Genomic DNA, 24271 nt, shown 5'->3' with positions numbered 1-24271 from the left:
CAAGCTGACGGAAGCAATGTCATGCTTTGGGCAAAGTTCTGTTGGGAAACCTTGATTCCTGCCAATCATGTGGATGTTACTTGACATGCACCACCTACCTAAACATTGTTGCTTACCAAGTTCACCCCTTTCATGGAAATGGCATTCCCTGATGGCAGTAGCCTCTTTCAGCGGATTAATGCACTGCAAAAATGGTTGAAGAATGGGTTGAGGAACACAACCTTTGTTGTGTTGACTTGGCCTCCAAATTCTCCAGACCTCAATCCAATCAAACATTTGTGGGATGTCTTGGAAAAACGAGTCTGGTCCATGGAAGCCCCACCTCACAACTTACAGGACTTAAAGGATCTGCTACTGACTGCTTGGTGCCAGATATCATAGCATACCTCCAGAGGTCTAGTGAGGTCCATGCCTCAATGGGTCAGGGCTGTTTTGGTGACAAAAGGGGGACCTACTCAATATCAGGTTCAGGGCCGTCTTTAATATTGATTGGACCTTGGGCAAACATTTTTCTTGCCCCTCCCCCCCCCCATATGCAATTTCACTCTAAAACAGCTCTGAGACTAGAGCTGCACGATTAATCGCGGAGAGAATCGCGATCTCGATCCTCCCCGCCGGATGATCCGCGATTCTTATGTGTCACCGCCATTCCACGTAACCAGCGTGGAACGCAAATGCCGCCGATATCGGAACAGACGTCAGCAGCCTGGGCTTCTCTCACAGTTCAATACAACTCTAGTGTGTATCCATGCGCCACCCAGTGGTTGCCGGCGATACTGCTTCTGATGTATAAAAAAATAGACCAGTGATATGTCTATATTGTTAAAGACCATGGGCCAGATCCAGAAAGAAATACATTGGTGCAGCGTATCAGAGATTACCTGGCGCATTTTCGAATCCTCAGCGAGTTTGCGCCGTAAGTTACAGCGGCGTCGTGTATTTCTGGCGGCGGATTTGAAATTGGGCGGGTTGGGGGCGGGTTTCATTTAAATGAAGCACGTCCCCGCGCCGAATGAACTGCACATGCGTCGTCCCGAAATTTCCCGCCGTGCATTGCGCTAAATGACGTCGCTAGGACGTCATTTTTTTAACTTAGACGTGAGTTACGTCCATCCCTATTCACATACGACTTACGGTGGTGTATCGTAAACACGTCCGGCGCAAGCCCGCCTAATTCAGATGGGGCGACCGAGGTACTGCATCCTAAGATCCGACGGTGTAAGTCAATTACACCTGTCGGATCTTAGGGCTATCTATGAGTAACTGATTCTATGAATCATTCGCATAGTTAGAACGGGCGCATCACAGAGATACGCCGGTGTATCAGGAGATACGCCGTCGTATCTCTTCTGTGAATCTGGCCCAGGGTCTGCAGGTGAGTCATCTGTAAGCAACAATAGGGCAGAGCTGGGCAGCATTAGTAGCAGAACTTCACACTGAGAGATCGGGCCACAGCACAGGACTAAAACTTTAAGGGAATTTAAACTGGGATAGTTTGCAAGTATGAGGCAGGCTATTTGGGTCCCACAACAATAATGGGGCCCAGGGCAGCTTCCCCTTTTGCCCTGCCTTAAAGACGGCCCTGATTAGGTTGATGATCTCATAAAGTTATGGCTGATGAGAGTATATGGCAGTGGTTACAATGTGAGTAGGCAAAATGTCCTGTCCCACCCGTGTTCACCTGGAGTAGATGGTATGTTCTCCACAGCCGGCCATACATCCTAAAGCCGACCCTGCAGAATGTACCAGCTTTGTGGAGATGGGAGCCACCTTACCTGCAGATCCTCTAGCCATTTAGTGGGAATAAAGATGCAGTGTTCCTACACGTTTTGTGCTCTTTTTTTGTGTTCTTATTTCTACGTTGTTACATTTTTATTGGCTGAAGTTTTGTTTGATTGTAGATCTGGGACAAGCGCATGGCGAAAGAAGCGCGGCGTGTCATTAACGGCCCTCACATCTGCGGCCCTGGAATAGACATCAGGGTGAGTGTGTCTCCGTCTGATCTCGTGGTACACTGAAAACTGTCTTTATGTGCTGTCGTTAATCTGTTGCTTGTCCTATTTCAAAAGTACTTTAGGAACAGATTTATTATTTGTATGTGTCTTGCATAATAAACGAGCCCATATGAAAATTACCGTAAATCGCCAATTGCATAATATTTGAGCCCATAAGAAAGCTAATATAAAAGTGCTCCTAGGTACTTGTTCTGTCCTCGCTATTCATTTTCCTGTGTTCAACACGGACGGCTAGTTCTGGGAGATGGCCTCCCGTGATCACGCCCCCTGCACTAGGGTGACCACGTGTCCCGGATTGCCCGGGATTGTCCCGTAATTAATGCTTGTGTCCCGTGTCCCGGACACCCTCATTACGGGACAATACAGAGTCCCGGAATTGGCCTGGGCAGATCTAATGCCCCCTAAAATAGCCTTTGCATACATCCTCTCTGTCTCAGCCTGTGGTGGACCCCTAGCTGACAGAGAGTGAGACCCCTATTCACCACCGCTGGCTCAGTGCCCAAACTGGTTGCTACCTGGCTCCCGCTTGGCGTGTAGCAACCAGTGACGTCAGAGCAGGAGAGAGGCAGAGACCTATCACAGCGGAGGAGAGTTTAACTTCCTCCTCCGCGCCTTCTGTTCAGCTCCACCCACCTCCTCGTGTATGTTCTGGAGTCCAGCCAGGCAGACAGAAGAAACTTCGGACTCTGAGACAGACTGCAGGGCACAACAGGCAAGTAACATTGCAAAGCACTGACCAGCATTAAAGATCCATCGGTGTAATAATCCTGTCAGCTCTCCCCCAGCAGTCAGAGTTCAGCACGTGTAAGACACTGGAGTGTGTGTCTGCACAGTGCACTCAGAGGCTTGCTCCAGACAAGGGTCGGCAGGAGAGACACTGACACATGACACCCTGGATGGAAGGAGGAAACATCCTTAGATATCAGGGCAGGGTTCATGCTGGGACTTGTAATCCTTCACTTTTGGGGATGTGACCCCCCCCCCAAAAGTGAAGAACTACAGGTGCCAGCATGAACTCCTCAGAGCTGAAGATGTTTCCTGCACACATGATAACTCCTCACATCCAGTCCTGTCCAGCTGCTCAATGTCTCTTCTCTCCCACTACTTGTTTGCCTCTCACTGCTGCAGCCCCCTCCTCCTTCACCCTCAGCCTTTCATGTTCTGCCACCTTTTCACCTACTAGTCTTGTTACCCCCTCTGTATACCAAGCAATCCTCTCAGGAGTGGCTCATCAGCAACTACCACAACCTCAGAATCCTGCCAGCATTCCATTCATTGCTCCTTCAAACTGACAGAAATGTTTTAGTTACTCCACTGCAGCGGTGTAACTACAGGGGGCGCCATTGCAACCCAGCCTCATACTCCAGGGGGTCCATGCAGCTTCCCTCTAAACCTGGATAGGAGAGGCGGCATATAGAGAAACTGATGCCCCCCATGTTCTTCTTGCAGCCACTGAATGCCTGCAGGAGGTAAAGGAGGAAAAGCGGGCATTCAGTGGCTGCAAGAAGAACATGGGGGGCATCAGTTTCTCTATATGCCACCCCTCCTATCCAGTTTCCTTCTGCTGCCCACAGGTCCCTCAACACTCTCCTGGCTGATCTTCCCCAGTAACTTCTCTGCTCCCTCCCACCTCACCCCCCATTCACCAACCCCCTGCTGTCCTCTGGTCCCACCTGTGTTGTTCTTCAGTCCCTCCTTCTGTGCTGTCCTCTGGTCCCACCTGTGCTGTTCTTCAGTCCCCCCCCCTCCTGTGCTGTCCTCTGGTCCCACCTGTGCTGTTCTTCAGTCCCCCCCCCCCCTCCTGTGCTGTCCTCTGGTCCCACCTGTGCTGTTCTTCAGCCCCCCCCCCCCCTCCTGTGCTGTCCTCTGGTCCCACCTGTGCTGTTCTTCAGTCCCCCCCCCCTCCTGTGCTGTCCTCTGGTCCCACCTGTGCTGTTCTTCAGCCCCCCCCCCCTCCTGTGCTGTCCTCTGGTCCCACCTGTGCTGTTCTTCAGTCCCCCCCCTTCTGTGCTGTCCTCTGGTCCCACCTGTGCTGTTCTTCAGTCCCCCCCCCCTCCTGTGCTGTCCTCTGGTCCCACCTGTGCTGTTCTTCAGCCCCCCCCCCTCCTGTGCTGTCCTCTGGTCCCACCTGTGCTGTTCTTCAGTCCCCCCCCCCCCCTCCTGTGCTGTCCTCTGGTCCCACCTGTGCTGTTCTTCAGTCCCCCCCCCTCCTGTGCTGTCCTCTGGTCCCACCTGTGCTGTTCTTCAGTCCCCCCCCCCTGTGCTGTTCTTCAGTCCCCCCCTCCTGTGCTGTTCTTCAGTCCCCCCCTCCTGTGCTGTCCTCTGGTCCCACCTGTGCTGTTCTTCAGTCCCCCCCTCCTGTGCTGTTCTTCAGTCCCCCCCTCCTGTGCTGTTCTTCAGTCCCCCCCTCCTGTGCTGTTCTTCAGTCCCCCCCCTCCTGTGCTGTTCTTCAGTCCCCCCCTCCTGTGCTGTTCTTCAGTCCCCCCCTCCTGTGCTGTTCTTCAGTCCCCCCCTCCTGTGCTGTTCTTCAGTCCCCCCCTCCTGTGCTGTTCTTCAGTCCCCCCCCTCCTGTGCTGTTCTTCAGTCCCCCCCTCCTGTGCTGTCCTCTGGTCCCACCTGTGCTGTTCTTCAGTCCCCCCCTCCTGTGCTGTTCTTCAGTCCCCCCCTCCTGTGCTGTTCTTCAGTCCCCCCCTCCTGTGCTGTCCTCTGGTCCCACCTGTGCTGTTCTTCAGTCCCCCACCTGTGCTGTTCTTCAGTCCCCCCCTCCTGTGCTGTTCCTGATTTGGAGGAACTGTCCCTCATTTAGAGCATTGTCCCTCTACCCCTCTGTTCCTCTTTCCTCCTTGTTTGTCCCTCAAGGAGCCAATATATAGTAGTGGTAAAAAAGCACCTGTGGGTTTAACCAGTTTTTCTTTGTTTATAATTCTCCTACATATTTTTGCTAATAGGTGTCCTTCAATTCCATCTCAGAAAGTTGGGAGGTGTGCCTCTATCCATCTCACTGCCCCTCTGACTACTCTGTGCCCCCCCACTCAGTTGTTTTTCTTGATGCCTAGGGCCCACTTTTGATCTTGCACATGGGCCCGCTGTTTTCATACGCCCCTGCCCCAAAAATCTGCAAAAAAATGGGGGGGGGGTGTCCCTGAATGGCAGTTTGGAAATGTGGTCACCCTACCCTGCACGCTGCGGGGCTTGGGCGGCATGGTCTGTGATCACAGTGTCCGGAGGACACTATGATCACATATTGAGGTAAAAAGCCAATTAGCGGCCCTTTACCATGGGTGATCAGCTGTGTCCAATCACAGCTGATTACGGATGTAAATAGAAGCCAGTTATCGGCACTCCTTTCCTCATGCTGACAGCATGAGGAGAGGAGAAGAAAGCCGATAAAATGGACATGTACACTCATATTTAGGGCAATGATTATCAGTGAAGTTTCAACAGTGCCCACCAGTGCCGCCTCAGTGCCGCCTAATAAGTTCCCACCAGGGCCACCTCATCAGTGCCCACCAGGGCCACCTATCATCAGTGCCCATTAGTTCCACCTATCATGAGTGCCGCCTCATCAGTGCCGCCTTATCAGTGCCCACCAGTGCCGCCTCATCAATGCCCATCAGTTCCACCCATCATCAGCACACATCAGTGAAGGATAAAAATCACACGTTTGCAAAATTTTATTACAAACTATAAAAGCTTATTTTTTTTCCCCAAAAAATCTTGGTCTTTTTTCGTTTGTTAAGCAAAAATAAAAAACCCGGTGGTGATCAAATCCAACCAAAAGAAAGCTCTATTTGTGTGAAAAAAAATGATAAAAATGTTGTTTGGGTACAGTGTTGCATGACCGCGCAATTGTCATTTAAAGTGTAAGGCCGCGTACACACGGTCGGTCCAAACCGATGAAAACGGCCTGAAGTCGGTCCGTTGTTCTTCGGTCAAAAATTTTAGAACTTGCTTTAAAATCGAACTGATGGACCGCTGCCCGATCGGTCCAAACCGATGGTTAGTACACAAAAGCATTGGTTCAAAACCCGCGCATGCTCAGAATCAAGTCGACGCATGCTTGGAAGCATTGAACTTCGTTTTTTTCAGCACGTTGTGTGTTTTACGTCACCGCGTTTTGACCCGATCGGTTTTTGAACTGATGGTGTGTACGCACATCAGACCGTCAGGCCACTTCATCGGTGAACCGATGAAAATGGCCCGTCGGACCATTCTCATCGGTTTGGATCGACCGTGTGTACGCGGCCTGACAGTGCTGAAAGCTAAAATTGGTTAAAATTCCGATTGCATGGTCATGCAATGCTATTCCCAAACAAAATTGATATCATTTTTTTTTTACACATATAAAGCCTTCTTTTGGTGTTACTTGATCACTGGGTTTTTTATTATTTGCAAAATAAACGGAAAAAAAAAACTAAAATTTTGAAAAAAAAATATATATATGTTTTAGTTTCTGCTAAAAAACATATCCAATAAAAAAATCTAATTAAATTTATTCATAAATTAAATAATACATTTTGCCCAGAATGCAATCTGTGATAAAAAGAATTCCCAATAAGCGTATACTGATTGGTTTGTATGAAAGTTATAGCACCTATATATGTGTGTATATGTGTATATATATATATATATATATATATATATATATATATATATATATATATATATATATATATATATATATATATATATACACAAACTGGAATTTGTATTTTTTTATACTACTAATGGTAGCGATCAGCGACTTATAACGGGACTGCGATACTACAGCGGTCAATCTGACACTAACTGATGCTGGGGGGGAACTGATTAACTGACACTGACATTACCAGTGACACTAATACAGTAGGGTGCCCACTTGTCCCGGATTGCACGGGACTGTCCCTCAATTGACATGTCTGTCCTGGGCCCCGGGCACCTTCATTCCGGGACAATACAGTGTCCCTGAATAAAATAGAGGACACAGTCACCCCCTACTAACTAGTAACTACATTTCCGGAACTGGTTTCTAGGGCCAGCGCTGCCTGGCATCTTGCAACCAGTGAGAGGCCTGTGCCTAGTGCAGCACTGCTATCCTCACCCACCTGGGCACCTCCTCCTTCTCCGGCACCTAGCGGCAAGCAGCAGGGACTGGTGTGATCTTCACTCTCCAGATAGCGACTTCACTCCTTTCCTTCAATGTACAGGGCTCATGCAGAGGGAGTGACAGCAGCACTGCATATGGTGGCAGGCTATGGGGTGGCAAGCAGCACTGCATCTGATGGCAAGTGGCACATTCAGCTGACAAATAACCCGCCACCAAATTCCCCATCAACCCCGAGGCTACATTTCCCCCCGCCCCCCCTCATCTTTTTATGGGGAAGGTGAGAGAGGGGGTGTGTCCCTGAATGGCAGTTTGGAAATGTGGTCACCCTATAATACAGTGACCAGTGATGATACTATATACTGTCACTGTACTAATGACACTGGCTGGGAAGGGGTTAACATCTAGGGCAATTAAGGGGTTAAATATGTATCTAACTATGTGTAATGTGTGTGCAATGTGTTGCTTTTACCAACTTATCTCTAAGTGGTGCTCTTACCAACACAGGGCTGTAGGCCGTGATTGTACACATGGGTATGCCCTAAACCCCGGAAGTAGGCAGCAAAGTACAGTCACATGGCTTTAGCCTACAGCAGCCAATCATCCGCAGTACATTGCAGGTGGGCGGTCGCTAAGCAGTTAAAGTGGAGTTGCACCCTAAAATGCAACTTCTGCTTTTCGCAATCCTCCCTCACTCCGGTGTTACCTTTCAGGGGGGAGCAGATACCTGTCTAATGCAGGTATTTTCTCCCACTTCTGGCCATAGATAGTTGCAGTATCCGCGGTTATCTATGCCATATCCGGTCCCTCCTCCGTCCCCCCATTGCCTTCTGGGAGACACACGGTCCCAGAAGACAGCAGGGACCACTCAGATCGCGCAGCGTGACTCGCGCATGCGCAGTAGGGAACCAGGAAGTGAAACCGCAAGGCTTCACTTCCTGATTCCCTTACCAAAGATGGCGCGGCAGCACCCAAGAGCTGAGGGACAGATTGGCTTTGGGTGCCGACATCGCGGGCGCCCTGGACAGGTAAGTGTCCTTATTTTAAAAGTCAGCAGCTGCAGTATTTGTAGCTGCTGACTTAAAAAGAAAAATAATAATTTGGGCGGAACTCCGTTTTAACAAAACAGACTGGGGTGGTGAAACTATTAGGAAAAAAACAGATACGGAATACATACAATTAATGTAGAAAACATACAGAACACAATGAAATAACTAGGCTGCAGATGGCAATAAGTCTATGCTTACCAGCAATGCGGCTTGTAGGGAATGTAAGTTCAGTCCACAACATGTGCTGCAGATATGATGCCAGTTCTTAAAATGGAGCCTGAGCTCCCATGATGCACCCGATTCATTTTCTTAGATTGAAGGATGATGGGAGCTTTTATTAAAGTTGAACAGTCTTTGGCATCTGCAAAACAGTGAAATAATGCAGGGCTCCATCTAGTGAGCACATTTTATATTGCAGACTGAATTTCCCTACTGGAGGCAGAATAGTACTGCGTTTCCCCCGAAAATACGTTTTATTTTTTATTTTTTTTACTTGTGCATCATATTATTGATACATTATTATTATACAGGGTTTATATAGTCCCAACAGTTTGCACAGCTCTCTACAATGTAAAGGGAGACAGTACAATTACAATATAGTTCAATATTGTAGGATTAGGGGGATCTGTTCATGGAGCTTACAATCTAAAGGCAGGGGGAAACGGTACAAAAGATAAAAGCTGCAGGGAAAGATCTGATGGAGGTGGTTGACATACAGGGGCAGATTCAGATAGGTCAGCGGATTCATTTACGTTACGCCGGCGCTACTTTTTCAGGCAAGTGCTTTATTCAGAAAGCACTTGCCTGTAAAGTTGCGGCGGCGTATCGTAAATCCCCCGGCGGAATTCAAATTTGCCGGGTAGGGGGCGTTTAAAATTTAAATCAGGCGCGTCCCAGCGCCAAACGAACTGCGCATGCGCCGTCCGTAAACTTTCCCAGCGTGCATTGCTCCAAATGACGTCGCAAGGACGTCATTGGTTTCGACGTGAGCCTAACTTACGTCCAGCTCTTTTCTGAATCGACTTACGCAAACAACGTAAAATTTCAAAACTCGGCGCAGAAACGACGGCCATACTTAACATAGGATACCCCTCACATAGCAGGGGTAACTATACGTCGGAAAAAGGCGAACGCAAACGAGGTAAAAAAAAAATGCGCCGGGCGGTCTTTCGTTTCTGAATCGGCGTAAATCCTCATTTGCATATTCGTCGCGTAAAAAAAACGAAACGCCACCTAGCGGCCGGCCTGGAATTGCAGCCTAAGATCCGACGGTGAAAGTCACTTACACCTGTCAGATCTTAGGGAGATCTATGCGGAACCTGATTCTATGAATCAGGCGCATAGATACGACCGACGGAACTCAGAGATACGACGGCGTATCAGGAGATACGCCGGCGTATCTCTTTTCTGAATCCGGGCCACAGACTTTAGACTTCTCTGAAAAAAAAAATTTCAGGTTTCGCCTAAAGGCAGACAGGGTAGGAACTAACCAGATGGATTGAGGTAGGGAGTTCCAGTGGATGGTAGATGTTCTGGAGAAGTCCTGGAGGCGAGCATGGGAGGAGGTAACAAGGGAGTTAGAGAGTCTTGGGAGGAGCGGAGAGGACAATTTGATATCTCAAGATGAGGATCATAAAGTAACAGCATATAGTTCTTGTTTAGACTGCAATACAGGGCCTTTAGTTGTATCTTAAAGCGGAGCTCCACCCAAAGACGGAAGCTCTGCTTGTCTGCACCCTCTCCGGTGCCACACTTGGCACCTTGTGGGGGGGGGGGGGGGGGATAGGAAGTGGGTTCCTGGATTCGACAGATACCTGCACCCACTTCCTGCCGAGTTCGCCACAGCAAACTCAGCTTGAGGTTCGGCCCTGACCACAGCTGGCCCATTGAGAAAGCACAGCGCGGTTCGCACATACGCAGTAAGAAACTGGCTGTGAAGCTACAAGGCGTCACTGCCGATTTCCCTTACCCAAGATGGCGGCCCGAGCACCCGAGAGCTGATTCAAGAATCAGCTTGGGTGAGGACACCGTGGGGTCCCTGGACAGGTAAGCCCTAATAGTAAAAGTAGCAGCTACAGTATCTGAGGCTGCTGAATTTAAAAAAAAATTGGGGGGGCTGGAGCTTCTCTTTAACTTGAAAAGTTCATACATAGAAGGGTGCGGAAAGTTCAGTTTTCAGCAAACATCTTTTCCTGTTATAAGTGTATATATATATTCTGACCACTAGATGGCAGTATAATAACTGCTTGAATAAAGGTTGACCAGTTAGTGACTAGTTTCTCAATAATGGGAATATACTGTATAGGTCCCTATTCACACTACTGCAGCATTACAGCAGTCGTCACACTTTGCATGTAAGGCAGTGTATTAATTTCAGTGGGTCACCCTACACATGACAAATGCATGAAAGCAACTCATTCACCTTCTTGTGCTTTGGGCTTCACATGGGTTTCAATTGTATGTTTCACCACGTTTGGTGCATATTCTTGCACATGCAAGAACCACACTTTTTGTTTAGTGCATTTGGGGCGGCAATAACAATGAATGGTGTGATACGCAATTTTCCAGTTGAATACTAGGCGACATAGCTTCTGTAACTTTTTTTTTTTTTCATTAATTTCCACCCGGTGATCCTGCCAATAACACAATTCCTGTCCTAATGTGACAACGCTCACACTCCCTGCTGTATCCATTCTATAGAGGAGCAGTGTTGTCTCTATAGGACGTTTGTTAAGACTTGAGAACTCCCCCACTACTCATCTCAATATTATAACATGACTCAAAGGACGTGTTGACACCAGCAGGTGTGTGTTAAGGTGCCATGTGCTGTGGTGTGTTGGATTCTTTTTTTTTTTTGCCCTTTTATTTTCCTTCTATTTAATTCTGTGCACAGCAGTGATTTGTGATGTACTCAATGGGCTAGATTCAGCAAAGAATTACGCCGGCGTATCTATAGATACGCTGCGTAAATTCAAAGCTGCGCCGGCGTATCTACTTTCTGTATTCAGAAAGTAGATACGCCGACATTAGCCTAAGATCCGACTGGCGTAATTCTCTTACGCCGTCGTATCTTAGAGTGCATTCTCACGCTGGCCGCTAGGTGGCGCTTCCGTCGTTTTCGGCGTAGAGTATGCAAATTACCTAGTTACACCGATTCACAAACGTACGTGCACCCGGCGGTAGTTTTTTTACGTCGTTTGCGTAAGGCTTTTTCGGCATTAACGTTGCTCCGGCTATTAGGTGGCGCAGCCAATGTTAAGTATGGACGTCGTTCCCGCCTCGAAATTTGAATTTTTTACGTCGTTTGTGTAAGTCGTTCGTGAATAGGGCTGGACGTAATTTACGTTCACGTCGAAACCAATACGTCGTTGCAGCGTACTTGGGAGCAATGCACACTGGGATATGTACACGGACGGCGCATGCACCGTCCGTACAAAACGTCAATCACGTCAGGTCATCACAGATTTACATAAAACATGCCCCCCCTTCCACATTTGAATTACGCACGCTTACGCCGGCCCCATTTACGCTACGCCGCCGCAACTTACGGAGCAAGTGCTTTGTGAATACTGCACTTGCTCCTGTAAATTACGGCGGCGTAGCATAAATACGATACGCTGCGCCGCCGTAAGAACAAGCGCAGGTACCTGAATCTAGCCCATTGTGTTTTTGTGCTTTACAAAAAAAAGTGACATATTAACATTTTCCTTCACTCCATGTCAATGCAGTGCTTTGGTGCGATCTGGCCACATAGGCAGCAATAACATTTGCTGTGCCTTTGTGTTAAGTCTACATTGATCAATGCAAATAAATACAATAGGTGCGATCAAGCGATTAAAGTGACACTCAACTCTGCTTTAGACACAGAAAATAAAATCGATTCCAGTATATACATTTTATATCAGAAAGAAGTCCCCTCTATTGCTCAGTCTCCTCCATATCTCCAAATTGCTTTTTTTGCTATTGTAATATTATGCTATTGTGACTTCCCGTTAGAGGGTGGCTACACTTGTCCTCCCTATGTAGGAAAGTAGTCACCCTCTTTTACTCACTCCCCAATTATACTATGGACTACAGCAGGGGTGCCCATGGCCCGGGGGCCACATGTGGCCCTCAGAGCCCTCTGATGTGGCCCACAACCTTCTTCTCTGGGATGGTGGGTTGGCAAGCCCAGATCAGTTTTCCAACCCGCCAACCTTAGAGCATCAGTGTTCTGAATGAAGACGGCGGTAGAGGAAGCAAGCGGATGCACAGCAGAGCTGCATAGCACCGGCTTCTGCCATAAGCGGAGTGATACCAAATGCATTCTGTTTTAACCTGCAGGTTTGGTGCACTTTCAGACAGTGCTCCACACCTGCAGGATATAATAGGAGTCTATGGCAATGTGCAGCTAACCAGCTGGAAAGCCACAGGTGCACTGCACCCGCGGTGCGGGTAAACCACAGTGCATCAGTGTGAAAGCAGCCTTAGACCCCTTTCACACGACCAGTGGCCCCTCCATTAACCTCTATGGAGCAGTAGATGTAAACAGATTTGTGTCTGTTTACATTCACCTACTTCCAATACGCCCACCCCGCCCCTTTCCGCCGCAGCTTTATTTTCTATTGTATTAGATCGGCCATGTTTTGGTCTGTCTCCGCCGGCCGTGGACCTCTAGGTGAAAAACCAGGAAAAAAAAGGATATCTGTAACAACACACAGTAATGCGAGGCTTTCTCCCTGGTGTGGAGAAAGCCTCTTGAGGGGGGAGTGGGCAAGCAGGAGTGTCAGGATGCCCACTAACCCACAGCTCCTTTCTCTATCTGCAAAGTAGAGAGTGTCCTGACTTGCCTGCTCGCCCCCTCCCCCCTCAAGAGGCTTTCTCCACACCAGGGAGAAAGCCTTGCATTACTGTGTGTAGTTACAGACAGAAGAACAGGAAGTGAGGATTTCTCAGAAGAAATAAGGACATTTAAAAGCAAAATGGAAGGATGAGGTAAGTGAAGGAGGACTGCACTAAGGTAAAGGAAGCTATTTAGGGGATTTTTTTTTACCTTTACAAACCCTTAAAATTAAAATTTCTTTAAAAATCCAATATCTTGGTTCTTTGTTATCTATTGTTGTGATTAGCTGTGATTGGCCCTGTCTGTACCATGTGATCACTGTGACCAATCACAGCTAGCAACATAATTGTATACAATGGTTGGCATGAAAAGAAAACTATCCATTGTTTACACTTGTCATGTGATCTGCTGCGATTGATCACAGCGATCACATGGTACTTGCAGCGGGACCATACAGTGATCTGTCATTGGCTGGGTCCTGTGGACACAGCGGGTGACAGATTGCACCTGCAGGGCCATGCTTGAGGGGTTCTGAGAGGACTTCATATGACATCCACCCAGAATGAGGAAAGTCCTGCCCAGCCATCATCTGACTATAGACCGGGCGGGAACTGGTTAAAAACTGGACTAAAAACACACCCCCCATTAAAATAAATGGTAAATGCATGCAAAAAAGAAATTTTTGGTGCATTTTTTTTGAGCCACATGTCTAAGTTTCACAGGTGCATAATTGAAATCAGGAGTCCAAAAAAACGCTGAAAAAATGCATATGCGTCTTTTCAATGAAGCAGTGTGAAAGGGCCCTAACTCTGGATCTTTTGGATAGTGAAGTCTGTAAAGCTCTGAGTATGATGAGAAGTCCAGGCCTGTGAATAGAGCTGACCATGGGGCACCTTTGGCATTAGGAAGACAATTTTCTTCACCAATATGACTTCTTGTAGCACATTCAGGGAAGATCATTCGCACTTGTTGTGCTGTTACTATTGTTTGTTATTTGTGATATTTTCTCCTTCATGTAGAACAACTATGTCCTCACCGCCTCATGGGTGGCACGCAACGCTCTGCAGCTGTGGGACTTCCGTACCGGCAATCTGCTACAAGACATCCCGTTTCCAGCGCCCCACCTTCAGGGCGAGTTCCTGTACGCAGCCAGATTCTGTACGGATAGCGTGGTGCTGGCTGGGGGGAGCGGAACCTGCAGTGCTCGTGCAACCAATATCAAGACTCAAGAGGTGAGATAATAGCAGATAATAGAGAACGTTTTTTTTTATCGTGGACAGGGCCGGATTTGCTCTCCCTGCCGCCCCAAGTCCAGGTTCTGTCAGCCGAACTAGCCCCCCCCCCCCCCCCCCAAATCAACTGAGAATGGTAACCGGATGGCAGGGGTGGCATGGTTAGTTCAAATATTTTTTTTTCTTTTTTTTTTTTCTTTTTTATCACTTTTTTATTTTTATTTATTTGTAGCTTGTCGTTTACTTTTTTTATTTTTGTATACTTTTCTTTTTTTTATATTATTTTTCTTATTCTTTACTTTTTTATTACTTTTTTATTTTATTAATTTAATTATTATTTCTTTTTTCACTTAAAGGAGTTCTCTGAGCTAAAACTTTTAACCCCCGCTGTGCCCGGGCTGTAAAACTATACAAAATAAACTTTCACTTACCTGCCTACGATCCCCCGTTGTTCCGATATCGCCGTCCCGTTCTCCGGTCCCGGTCTCTTCCACTTCCTGCGGGTCGGTGACTCACAGTGCGCTCAGCCTATCAGCGGCCGCGACGGGACATTGCTGCGGCCGCTGATAGGCTGAGCGCACTGTGAGTCACCGACCCGCAGGAAGTGGAAGAGACTGGGACCGGAGAACGGGACGGCGATATCGGAACAACGGGGGATCGTAGGCAGGTAAGTGAAAGTTTATTTTGTATAGTTTTACAGCCCGGGCACAGCGGGGGTTAAAAGTTTTAGCTCAGAGAACTCCTTTAACTTTATTGCTATCACACAAGAGAAAACAATTCCCTGTGTAATTCTCTTTATTGACCATGTCACCTCTAAAACAGGAGTCCTAGCACTGTGCTAGAACTCCTGTCACAGCTGAGATGGGAAGAGCACAGCTCACCCCTCTCACTGTGTATATCAGGGGGAGGGACGGGAGACAGACTTGGCGGCTGGGGGGAGGAGGGAGTCCCGAAGACAGAGCCAGCAGAGAGAGGTATGTGGGGGGGAGGGGAGGACGGACGACAGCACACATTTTACAAGTTATTTTGGCTACATCGCAGCAATCACTTGTTAACAAGCGAGTGGAATTTCCCCACACTACAATTAGTCCTGCTAGAAAGCAACTTACCGCCCTTAACTGTATGTTCCAGCCATCGGAGGACTCCATGCCACCCCTCTCTGCCCTGCCGCCCCAAGGCCTGGCCTTGGTGGCCTTGTGGGAAATCCAGGCCTGATCGTGGACACACCAGCTTTATTTTAGCACCACATCCCTAAATTGGATAAATGAACAAGGAAGATGTTTTGGGATTTTTTAGGTGCAGAAATAATATCAAATATGTTATTTTAAAAATCATTTATTTTTTGATTTTAGAGAAAAAAAAATGTATTTAAAAAATACAACAGTGGCAAGTACAGTATATCACAGTATTAGCAGGACAGCACTGTAAGATGTATTTCCCAACATGTTTCGCCCATATGTCGGGCTTCTTCAGAAGAACCCTGAAATATGGGTGAAACATGTTGGGAAATCTTACAATGCTGTCCTGCTAATACTGTGATATAAAGTAAAACCTTGCTTTGAGAGCATAATTCGTTCCAGAAACATGCTTGTAATCCAAAGCACTTGTATATCAAAGCATTTTTTTTACAGGGTATAAAAGTGAAGAGAGGCGCCTCTAAGTGTAGCAATAAGTTGCTAAATGTTGTACCTTCATTAAATGTAACCATATTGTTACACTTAGGGCCAGATTCATAGAAGAAATACGCCGGAGTATCTACTGATACTCCGGCGTATTTTCAAATTTGCCGCGTCGTATCTTAATTTGTGATTCACAAACAAGATACGACGGCATTTGGCTAAGATCCGACAGGCTTACGGCTTCGTACGCCTTCGGATCTTAGGCTTCAATACTTTGGCCGCCGCTGGGTGGAGTTCGCGTCGTTTTCCAGCGTCGGGTATGCAAATTAGCTTTTACGGCGATCCACGAAGCTACTCGCGTGCGTTACGTCGTCGCAAGTCGTTTTTTCCCGTCGCAAAGTTAAACCTGCTTTTTCATGGCTTAACTTTACACCAGCCATGTTAAAGTATGGCCGTCGTTCCCGCGTCGAATTTTACATTTTTTTTTTAAGTACGTTACGCACGTCGCCATTCACAAACACGTGGGGGCGCCGTAATTTCGCGCAAAGCACGTCGGGAAATTTACTAACGGAGCATGCGCAGATCGTTGGGCGCAGGAGCGCGCCTACTTTAAATGGTACATGCCCCATTTGAATTAGGCGGGCTTGCGCCGGACGGCTTTACGTTACACCGCCGTAAGTTTACACGCAAGTGCTTAGTGAATCAGGCACTTGCGCTGAAAACTTGTGGCGGTGTAACGTAAAGACGATAGGTTACGCCGCCGCGATTCTTTCTGAATCTGGCCCTTAGAGTCTCCTCTCTTCTTTTTTTATACTTAGTTGTGACATGACGCTGCTCTTATATCAAGACATCGCTTGTATATCAAGGCAAAATGTATTAAAACATTTTTCTTGCAAGACACTCTCAAACCAAGGTTTTACTGTACTGTACTTGCCACTGTTGTATTTTTAAATACATTTTTTATTTTGTCTCTCAAAATAAAAAATAAATGATTTTTAAAATAATATATATTCAATATTATTTCTGCGCCTAAAAAACCCAAAACATCTTCCTTGTTCAATAATGGAGAATACATATCTCAATACAGTACAATAATCATTTGTCTGCATATCTTCTCATTCATGTACTGTGATAAGATGATAAATTAAATCTGACCTTCACTCTAAAGCCTGGTACACATTACTAGTTTTTTTTTCCGACACTGACAGCACTGACAGCTCAGGAGGAGCCACTGTACTAACTACCTGATGTTAGTACAGCAACCCACCCTAATGAGCTGTTGTGCTCTGACAAGGAACCCCCCCCCCCCCCCCCCCCCCGGCCAGAACACTCCGGTCAGCACTCAGCCATAAGATTTGTTTTACCCTTAGGCGAGAAGGGGTTAAAGTAAAAAAACAGTCTGGCCCCAACCCCCATAAATACTTCCATGACCCCGATCCCAATCCCAATCTGGGGTTGTTCCTGAGAGTAGCAGCTCTCTCTCCCTCCTCACTGGAAATGGAAGCAACAGTGGGAGCCATTGGCTCTTGCTGCTGTCAATCAAATCCTGTGAGAATGGAGCGGGGCGGGGCTTAGCAGCACGGGGCTAGATTCAAGTAGCCCGCCGTAAGTTTGTGCGGGCGTAGCGTATGTTATTTACGCTACGCCGCCGCAACTTACACGGGCAAGTGCAGTATTCACAAAGCACTTGCTCCGTAAGTTGCGGCGGCGTAGCGTAAACGGGGCCGGCGTAAGCGCGCCTAATTCAAATGAGTATGAGGGGGCGTGTTTTATGTAAATGTGTGGTGACCCGACGTGATTGACGTTTTTCCGGAACGGCGCATGCGCGGTCCGTGGAATTTCCCAGTGTGCATTGCTCCAAAGTACGCCGCAAGGACGTCATTGGTTTCGACGTGAGCGTAAATTACGTCCAGCCCTATTCGCGAACGACTTACGCAAACGACATAAAAAATTCAAAATTCGATGCGGGAACGACGTCCACACTTAACATTGCGTACGCCTCATAATAGCAGGAGCAACCTTACGGCGAAAAAGCCTAACGTAAACGACGGAAAAAAAATAGCGCCGGGCGTACGTAAATTTGTGAATCGGCGTATCTAGGTCATTTGCATATTCTACGCCGAAAATGACGGAAGCGCCACCTAGCGGCCAGCGTAAATATGCACCCTAAGATAAGACTTACACCAGTCGGATCTTAGGCTACTGTCGGCGTATCTTGCTTTCTGAATACAGAAAAAAGATACGCTGGCGCAGCTTTGAATTTACGCGGCGTATCTATAGGTACGCCGGCGTAAATCAATGCTGAATCTAGCCCACTGTGTGTGTGTGAGTAGACACACACAGCCTGGCTCGAAAGTGAGTCTGAACAAGTGCCCCCATTGAAAGTGGCTTCCTCGGGGGCAACTTAGAAGGGAGGAGGAGCCAGGAGCCAAGTACAGGAGGATTGGGGATGCTCTGTGCAAAACCATTACACAGAGTAAGTATAACATGTTTGTTATTTAAAAAAACAAAGGGCCAGATTCTCGTAGAATCCGCGGCGGCGTAGCGTAAGTCATTTACACTACGCCGCGGCAAATTACTGGAGCAAGTGCCGTATTCTCCAAGCACTTGCTCCGTAATTTTCGGCGGCGTAGTGTAAATGGCCCGGCGTAAGGCCGCGTAATTCAAAGGGGGCGGCTTGTATTTAAATTAAGCGCGCCCCCGCGCTGATCGAACTGCGCATGCGCCGGGCGTAAAAATAGCCCAGTGCGCATGCTCCAGCTCACGACGTAAAACGTCAATGACGCCGACGTGAGCGTCATTAACGTAAAGTCCTATTCGCGAACGAGTTAGGAAAACTACATAAACGACGGAAAAAGACGACGCTGACCCGACGCCATACTTAACATGGCATACGACGGACCTTCGTAAACTTACCCCTCATATAGCAGGGGCAAGTTTACGCTTACGGAAACGTCGTAAATTCACTGCGTCGACCGCGCGTACGTTCGGGAATCTCGCGTAAATAGCTAATTAGCATAGACGACGGGGAAAACGTTGAGGCGACACCTAGCGGCGGGAAAAAAAATTGCATTTAAGATCTGACAGAGTAAGAGCCTTACGCCTGTCAGATCTAATGGGTATCTATGCGTAACTGATTCTAAGAATCAGTCGCATAGATACGATGGCCCAGATTAGGATTTACGACGGCGCAAATGGCGTTGCGCCGTCGTAAGCCCTTTGAGAATCTGGGCCAAAATGTAGACTTTGCACAAATTTTTATTTTGATTCTCTGGGAATGTATTTAGCTGATATAAACGTATAGGTAGCATAGACTTGACCAGGCCACAAGGAACAAATAGGAGAAGTTCATGGTCAGGGTTTAGATAACTTTAACAATGCGTTTCACATTTGCGCTGAATGGCTCTCCGGTAGGAGCGTATTAGGGGAGATTCAGATGATATTGTGTGTCACATAGCGTCTGTATTGTGTTTTCTGGTTGCTGTGAGCACAGATAATCTCGGATTAATTACAGGCTTTACTCCTATTTCTCAACACTCTGGACAAGGGGCGAAGGTGAAGGATTTGGAGAAGGTATAGAACATAACGTGCTCTAATTCAGACATGTAATGTGACGCCAAACAAAGACGCACAGTCTTAGGTTTGTGTATGGAACATGCGTGTGTGTTTAGTATTCAGCACGGAGGTCACATTCCTGGATAATCCCGTTCTCATTGTACATATCGGGCCAGATTCACAAAGAGATACGACGGTGTATCTACAGATACACCATCGTATCTCTGACTTACACTGGTCCTATCTATGCGCCTGATTCATAGAATCAGTTACGCATAGATAGGGCTAGATCCGACAGTGTTACAATGTGTTACACTGTCGGATCTTTTATTAAACTTAAAAATGGCGCCGGGGGCATTCCCGCTGATTTACGATAAATAATATGTAAATCAGCGAGATACGCAAATTCACGAACGTACGCGGACCCGTCGCAGTGTTCTTACGTCGTTTCCATAGCGGTTTTCTGTCGTATACTTACCCCTTCTTTTATCAGGCGCAGCCAATGTTAAGTATAGCCGGCGTTCCCGCGTCGAATTTGAATTTTCCTACGTCGTTTGCGTACGCCGATTCACGAACACGCGCGTCGCAAGTCCCGCTCACGTCGCAACCACTGACGTCCTAGTGACGTCAGTGGGAGCAATGCACGCCGGGAAATTCCCCGGACGGCGCCTGCGCATTTAAATCGGCGCGGGAACGCGCCTGATTTAAATAGTACACTCCCCTAGCCGCGGAATTTGAATTCCGCCGGGGGAGTTAGGATCCGCCGTCGCAAGTTTGGAGGTAAGTTGTTTGTGAATTAGCCACTTACCTCCTAAACTTGCGGGAGCGGATCTTAATTCACGTAGATCGAGCGGATCTATAGATCCGCTGAGCTACGTGAATCTGGCCCATCAACTCCAATCCCAGAGAAACTCTGAGAACTACAACTGATTGAAGCTGATTACTCTCTAAGCCAGGGATCCTCAAATTACAGCCCTCCAGCTGTTGTAGAACTACACATCCCATGAGGCATTGTAAAACTCTGACATTCACAGACATGACTAGGCATGATGGGAATTGTAGTTCCTGAACAACTGGAGGGCCGTAGTTTGAAGACCCCTGCTCTAAGCCTTGGTTCACATCACTGCATTCTACATGTTGGGCAGTCCATTCATTTTAGCTGGGGGAAAAAAGTCGCTGACCCTTTTTTTTTAAATCGGGCCATGGCATTTTACCAATGTCATTTAAAATGAAGAACAGCGCATTCTGCTTGTGGGTCAAAAAAGCATGCAAATTTAACCCCGGACCAAAATGCAGCTAAAGGACCTTGCCCCTTTTTGCGATTCAGGACTGCGTCGCTTTAACTGCGCGGTCGTGCCACGTGGCTCCCAAACAAAATTGGCGTCCTTTTTTTCCCACAAATAGAGCTTTCTTTTGGTGGTATTTGATCACCTCTGCGTTTTAATTTTTTGCGCTATAAACAAAAATAGAGCGACAATTTTGAAAAAAATGCAATATTTTTTACTTTTTGCTGTAATAAATATCCCCCAAAAATATCTAAAAAAAATATTTTTTTTACTCAGTTTAGGCCGATACATATTCTTCTACCTATTTTTGTTTAAAAAAAATCGCAATAAGCGTTTATCGGTTGGTTTGCACAAAATGTATAGCGTTTACAAAATAGGGGATAGTTTTATTGCATTTTTATTAATTTTTTTTTTTACTACTAATGGCGGCGATCAGCGATTTTTTTTCGTGACTGTGACATAATGGCGGACACTTTGGACAATTTTGACACATTTTTGGGACCATTGTCATTTTCACAGCAAAAAATGCATTTAAAATGCATTGTTTATTGTGAAAATGGCAGTTGCAGTTTGGGAGTTAACCACTAGGGGGAGCTGATGGGGTTATGTGTGACCTGAAGTGTGTTTACAACTGTAGAGGGGTGTGGCTGTCGGTGTGACGTCATTGATTGTGTCCCCCTATAAAAGGGATGACACGATCGATGCAGCCGCCACAGTGAAGAACGGGGAAGCCGTGTTTACACACGGCTCTCCCCGTTCTTCAGCTCCGGGGAGCTATTGCGGGTCTCCAGCGGCGATCAGGTCCGCTGGTCCCGGTCATGGAGCTTCGGACCGGGTGGCGGGAGCGCGCCACAGGCTGGGTACTAGTACAGGACGTACCTGTACGTACATGTGCCCAGCCGTGCCATTCTTCTGATGTATATGTGCAGGAGGCGGTCCTTAAGTGGTTAAGAGCATTCCTGACCCACACAAGTGTGAACCTAGGCTAAAAGGTCAGCATGAGTGTTGCAACCGTCAGTATTTTTACTGGCAGCCAGTAAAAAACAGGCAATTTTCTCCTGCCAGTAAATGCAAGTAAAATTTAAAAGCTGGTCCGGATACGGCTGAGACCATCCAAGTGCCTGCTAAAGTGTGATTGGTTGGGTCTGGCGGAGGCGGTGCCTGAGCATGTTGTGTGATGTCAAGGTTCAATTGAGCCAAGCAGAGCAGCCAGAGCCTCATGTGTATGGGAGCAAGACAGGCTGGGTCCGGAACCGTCAGTGCTGTTTTAACTGGAATGGACTGGAGGGACCACTGGGCTTGGGGAGAGACTGTCACTGTGACTCAGGAGGGGACGTGTCATGTCGGTGAGGTCTCATCATCATCTGTGCTGCTGCACACTGCTGTCAGTGTCGATGTGAGAGTCAATTTCATGTGTGTGCATTCTAATTTCTTGCCCTCCTGTCTCCTGTCCCTGAGCTACTTACTTACTATATCAAAAATAAAATAAGAGATATGTTTTTTTGCCTTATTATCTACCTTAAATCATATTGCTAATTGCATATTGTATTTGTTTGTAGCCTAAACACTCTAATTTGCACTTAAAACGGTAATTTTGTAACTTTTGGAAATGCCAGTAAAAACTTGCCTCTGCCAGTAAAATTTTGGGTGTTGTGTCAGTAAATTTCAATCTGGTAGGTTGGCAACACTGGCCAGCATTGCCCACAAGCATGGACGAATTCAGGAATGTTAGGATCTTGGTCAGAACCCACTGGAACTATTTTGCCAGGTAACTGTGGATTGCCAATTTTAGGCAGCTGAGGCATTCCCTGCCCCGCAACCACAGGTATACACCCCCTTGTATATGTGGGGTGGGGGAATGTCTTGGCCATTTATGATTATCGGTCCGCAGAGGCAGCTTTTTGGTGCAATATCTCAGGTAGGTTTAGATTAGGATCCATACATGCTTTAGATCAGTGGTCTCCAAACTGCGGCCCGGGGGTCAGATTTAGCTCTTTGCTTGCCTTTATCTGGCCCTCAGGGGACTGTCCCCCCCTCCCCCCCCCCCGGGTGACAAGGCACTGTTTCTCATACTGACATTAACAATGGAGCATAATTCCTGGAACTAACACCAATGATGGGACACTTTTCCGCCCACTGACACCATCAATAGGATAATATTCCGATCACTGACACCAATGATGGGGCACCGTTCCTCTCACGAATAGTGTTATCGATGCCAGGACATTTTCTACTCCCACTGGCCACAGTTTGGAGACCTCGGCTTTAGATAATTTCTGCTGACTAATGATACACTAATTAGCCAAGAGTGTGTAGATACTTCTTTAAATAATTGAGTTGAGGTGTCTTCATTGAAGGGCACAATTATTCTCTTCCAACCTTGTGGTAACAGTTTGGTGAAGGCCCTTTTTTGTTCCAACATGATGGTGCCCCTGTGTACAAAGCCAGCTCCATAAAGACATTGTTGTCCCATTTTGATGACCTACTTCCTGTTTGCGGTCCTCGCTGGCTGTTGTCCCCTCCTGCTGACGTCATTTCCGGGATCCTTGTTCCATGCTGACCTAGATAGTGTGACTGCTTCACCAGTGTTTTCAGAGCTTGGAGCGTACATCTGCCGGTCTCCCTGGATTTTCTGCTGGAAGCTGTATATACTGGGACCTTCCTGATCCCATTGTACATTATTTGCTAGGTCCTGACATTCGGAGCGCCCTTGTTACATGTTTATCTGAACCCTGTGTAATGGCTGAAGGACTGAGAAAAATTAGACACTATAAGGAAACAAATTCTCCAACATCTTCGAAAAATTATTCATGTTAAATATTTTTTATCCTTTACAGGTCCTTGGAGAGGTGTCCTTGTCCCACAAAGCTGTGCAGGCAGTAGACGCTGCCCCTAGTGGCCAGGCCATGGCAGTAGCAGGAGTTGGAGGAAATCTTCACATCGCAGAGCTCTGCTGACTTTAAAGATAGGATGATTGTCAAGGCCATATTGACCAAAAGATGTAGAGTGCAGGGTTTTTTGGATTTTTTTGGAGACGTTACATTTTTTTTTAAGCAGGTTCATTAACTTTATTGTCTAATGTAGTTCTATGTATCAGTCCTTTAAAGCGTTAATAAGTTGCATTTCTATGTATTCTTTCTTTGCAATGTATCCAGTAAATATAGACGATGGTTAAGCCTCTTTGCTGTTTAAGCATCTGGTTTTATTCCACTGAATTACGGATATCCGATGAAGCTGACTTTCATCAGTCTTGCCTACACACCATTGGTTAAAAATCTGACCGTGTCCAACGCGGTGACGTAAAACACTTCGACGTGCTGATAAAAATGAAGTTCAATGCTTCCGAGCATGCGTCGACTTCATTCTGAGCATGCGTGGATTTTTGACCGATGGATTTCCCCACAGACGATCGTTTTTTTCTATCGTTTTTTTACCCATAAGAAAAATTTAAAACCGATTCTATTTTTTTTCATCGATGGATAAAAAAAAACGATGGGGCCCACACACCGGTTTGTCCGATGAAAACGGTCCATCGGTCCGTTTTCATCAGACGAACCGATCGTGTGTACAGGGCTTTAGGGTTGGTTTTCAGGGTCAGGTTAGGTGTAAG

General features: G+C 47.0%; 1 protein-coding gene across 1 annotated transcript in view; it reads left to right on the top strand.

Annotated features, from left to right (window-relative positions):
- LOC120935617 (uncharacterized WD repeat-containing protein all2124-like) overlaps positions 1-23841 on the top strand; it is a 65691-nt gene extending 41850 nt beyond the window's left edge. Inside the window, exons 7-9 of the mRNA XM_040347667.1 lie at positions 1902-1982; positions 13989-14201; positions 23499-23841. Coding sequence (XP_040203601.1) covers positions 1902-1982; positions 13989-14201; positions 23499-23618 — 414 coding nt within the window. The 3' untranslated portion in view covers positions 23619-23841. The remainder of the gene's footprint in view (positions 1-1901; positions 1983-13988; positions 14202-23498) is intronic.
- The last annotated feature ends 430 nt before the right edge of the window (positions 23842-24271 follow it).

The sequence above is a fragment of the Rana temporaria genome, chromosome 4 (genome assembly GCF_905171775.1).
Source record: "Rana temporaria chromosome 4, aRanTem1.1, whole genome shotgun sequence".
In the NCBI taxonomy this organism is placed as follows: Eukaryota; Metazoa; Chordata; class Amphibia; order Anura; family Ranidae; genus Rana; species Rana temporaria.
Note: the sequence above shows the minus strand (reverse complement) of the source record. Positions and strands in the feature narration are given on the sequence as shown.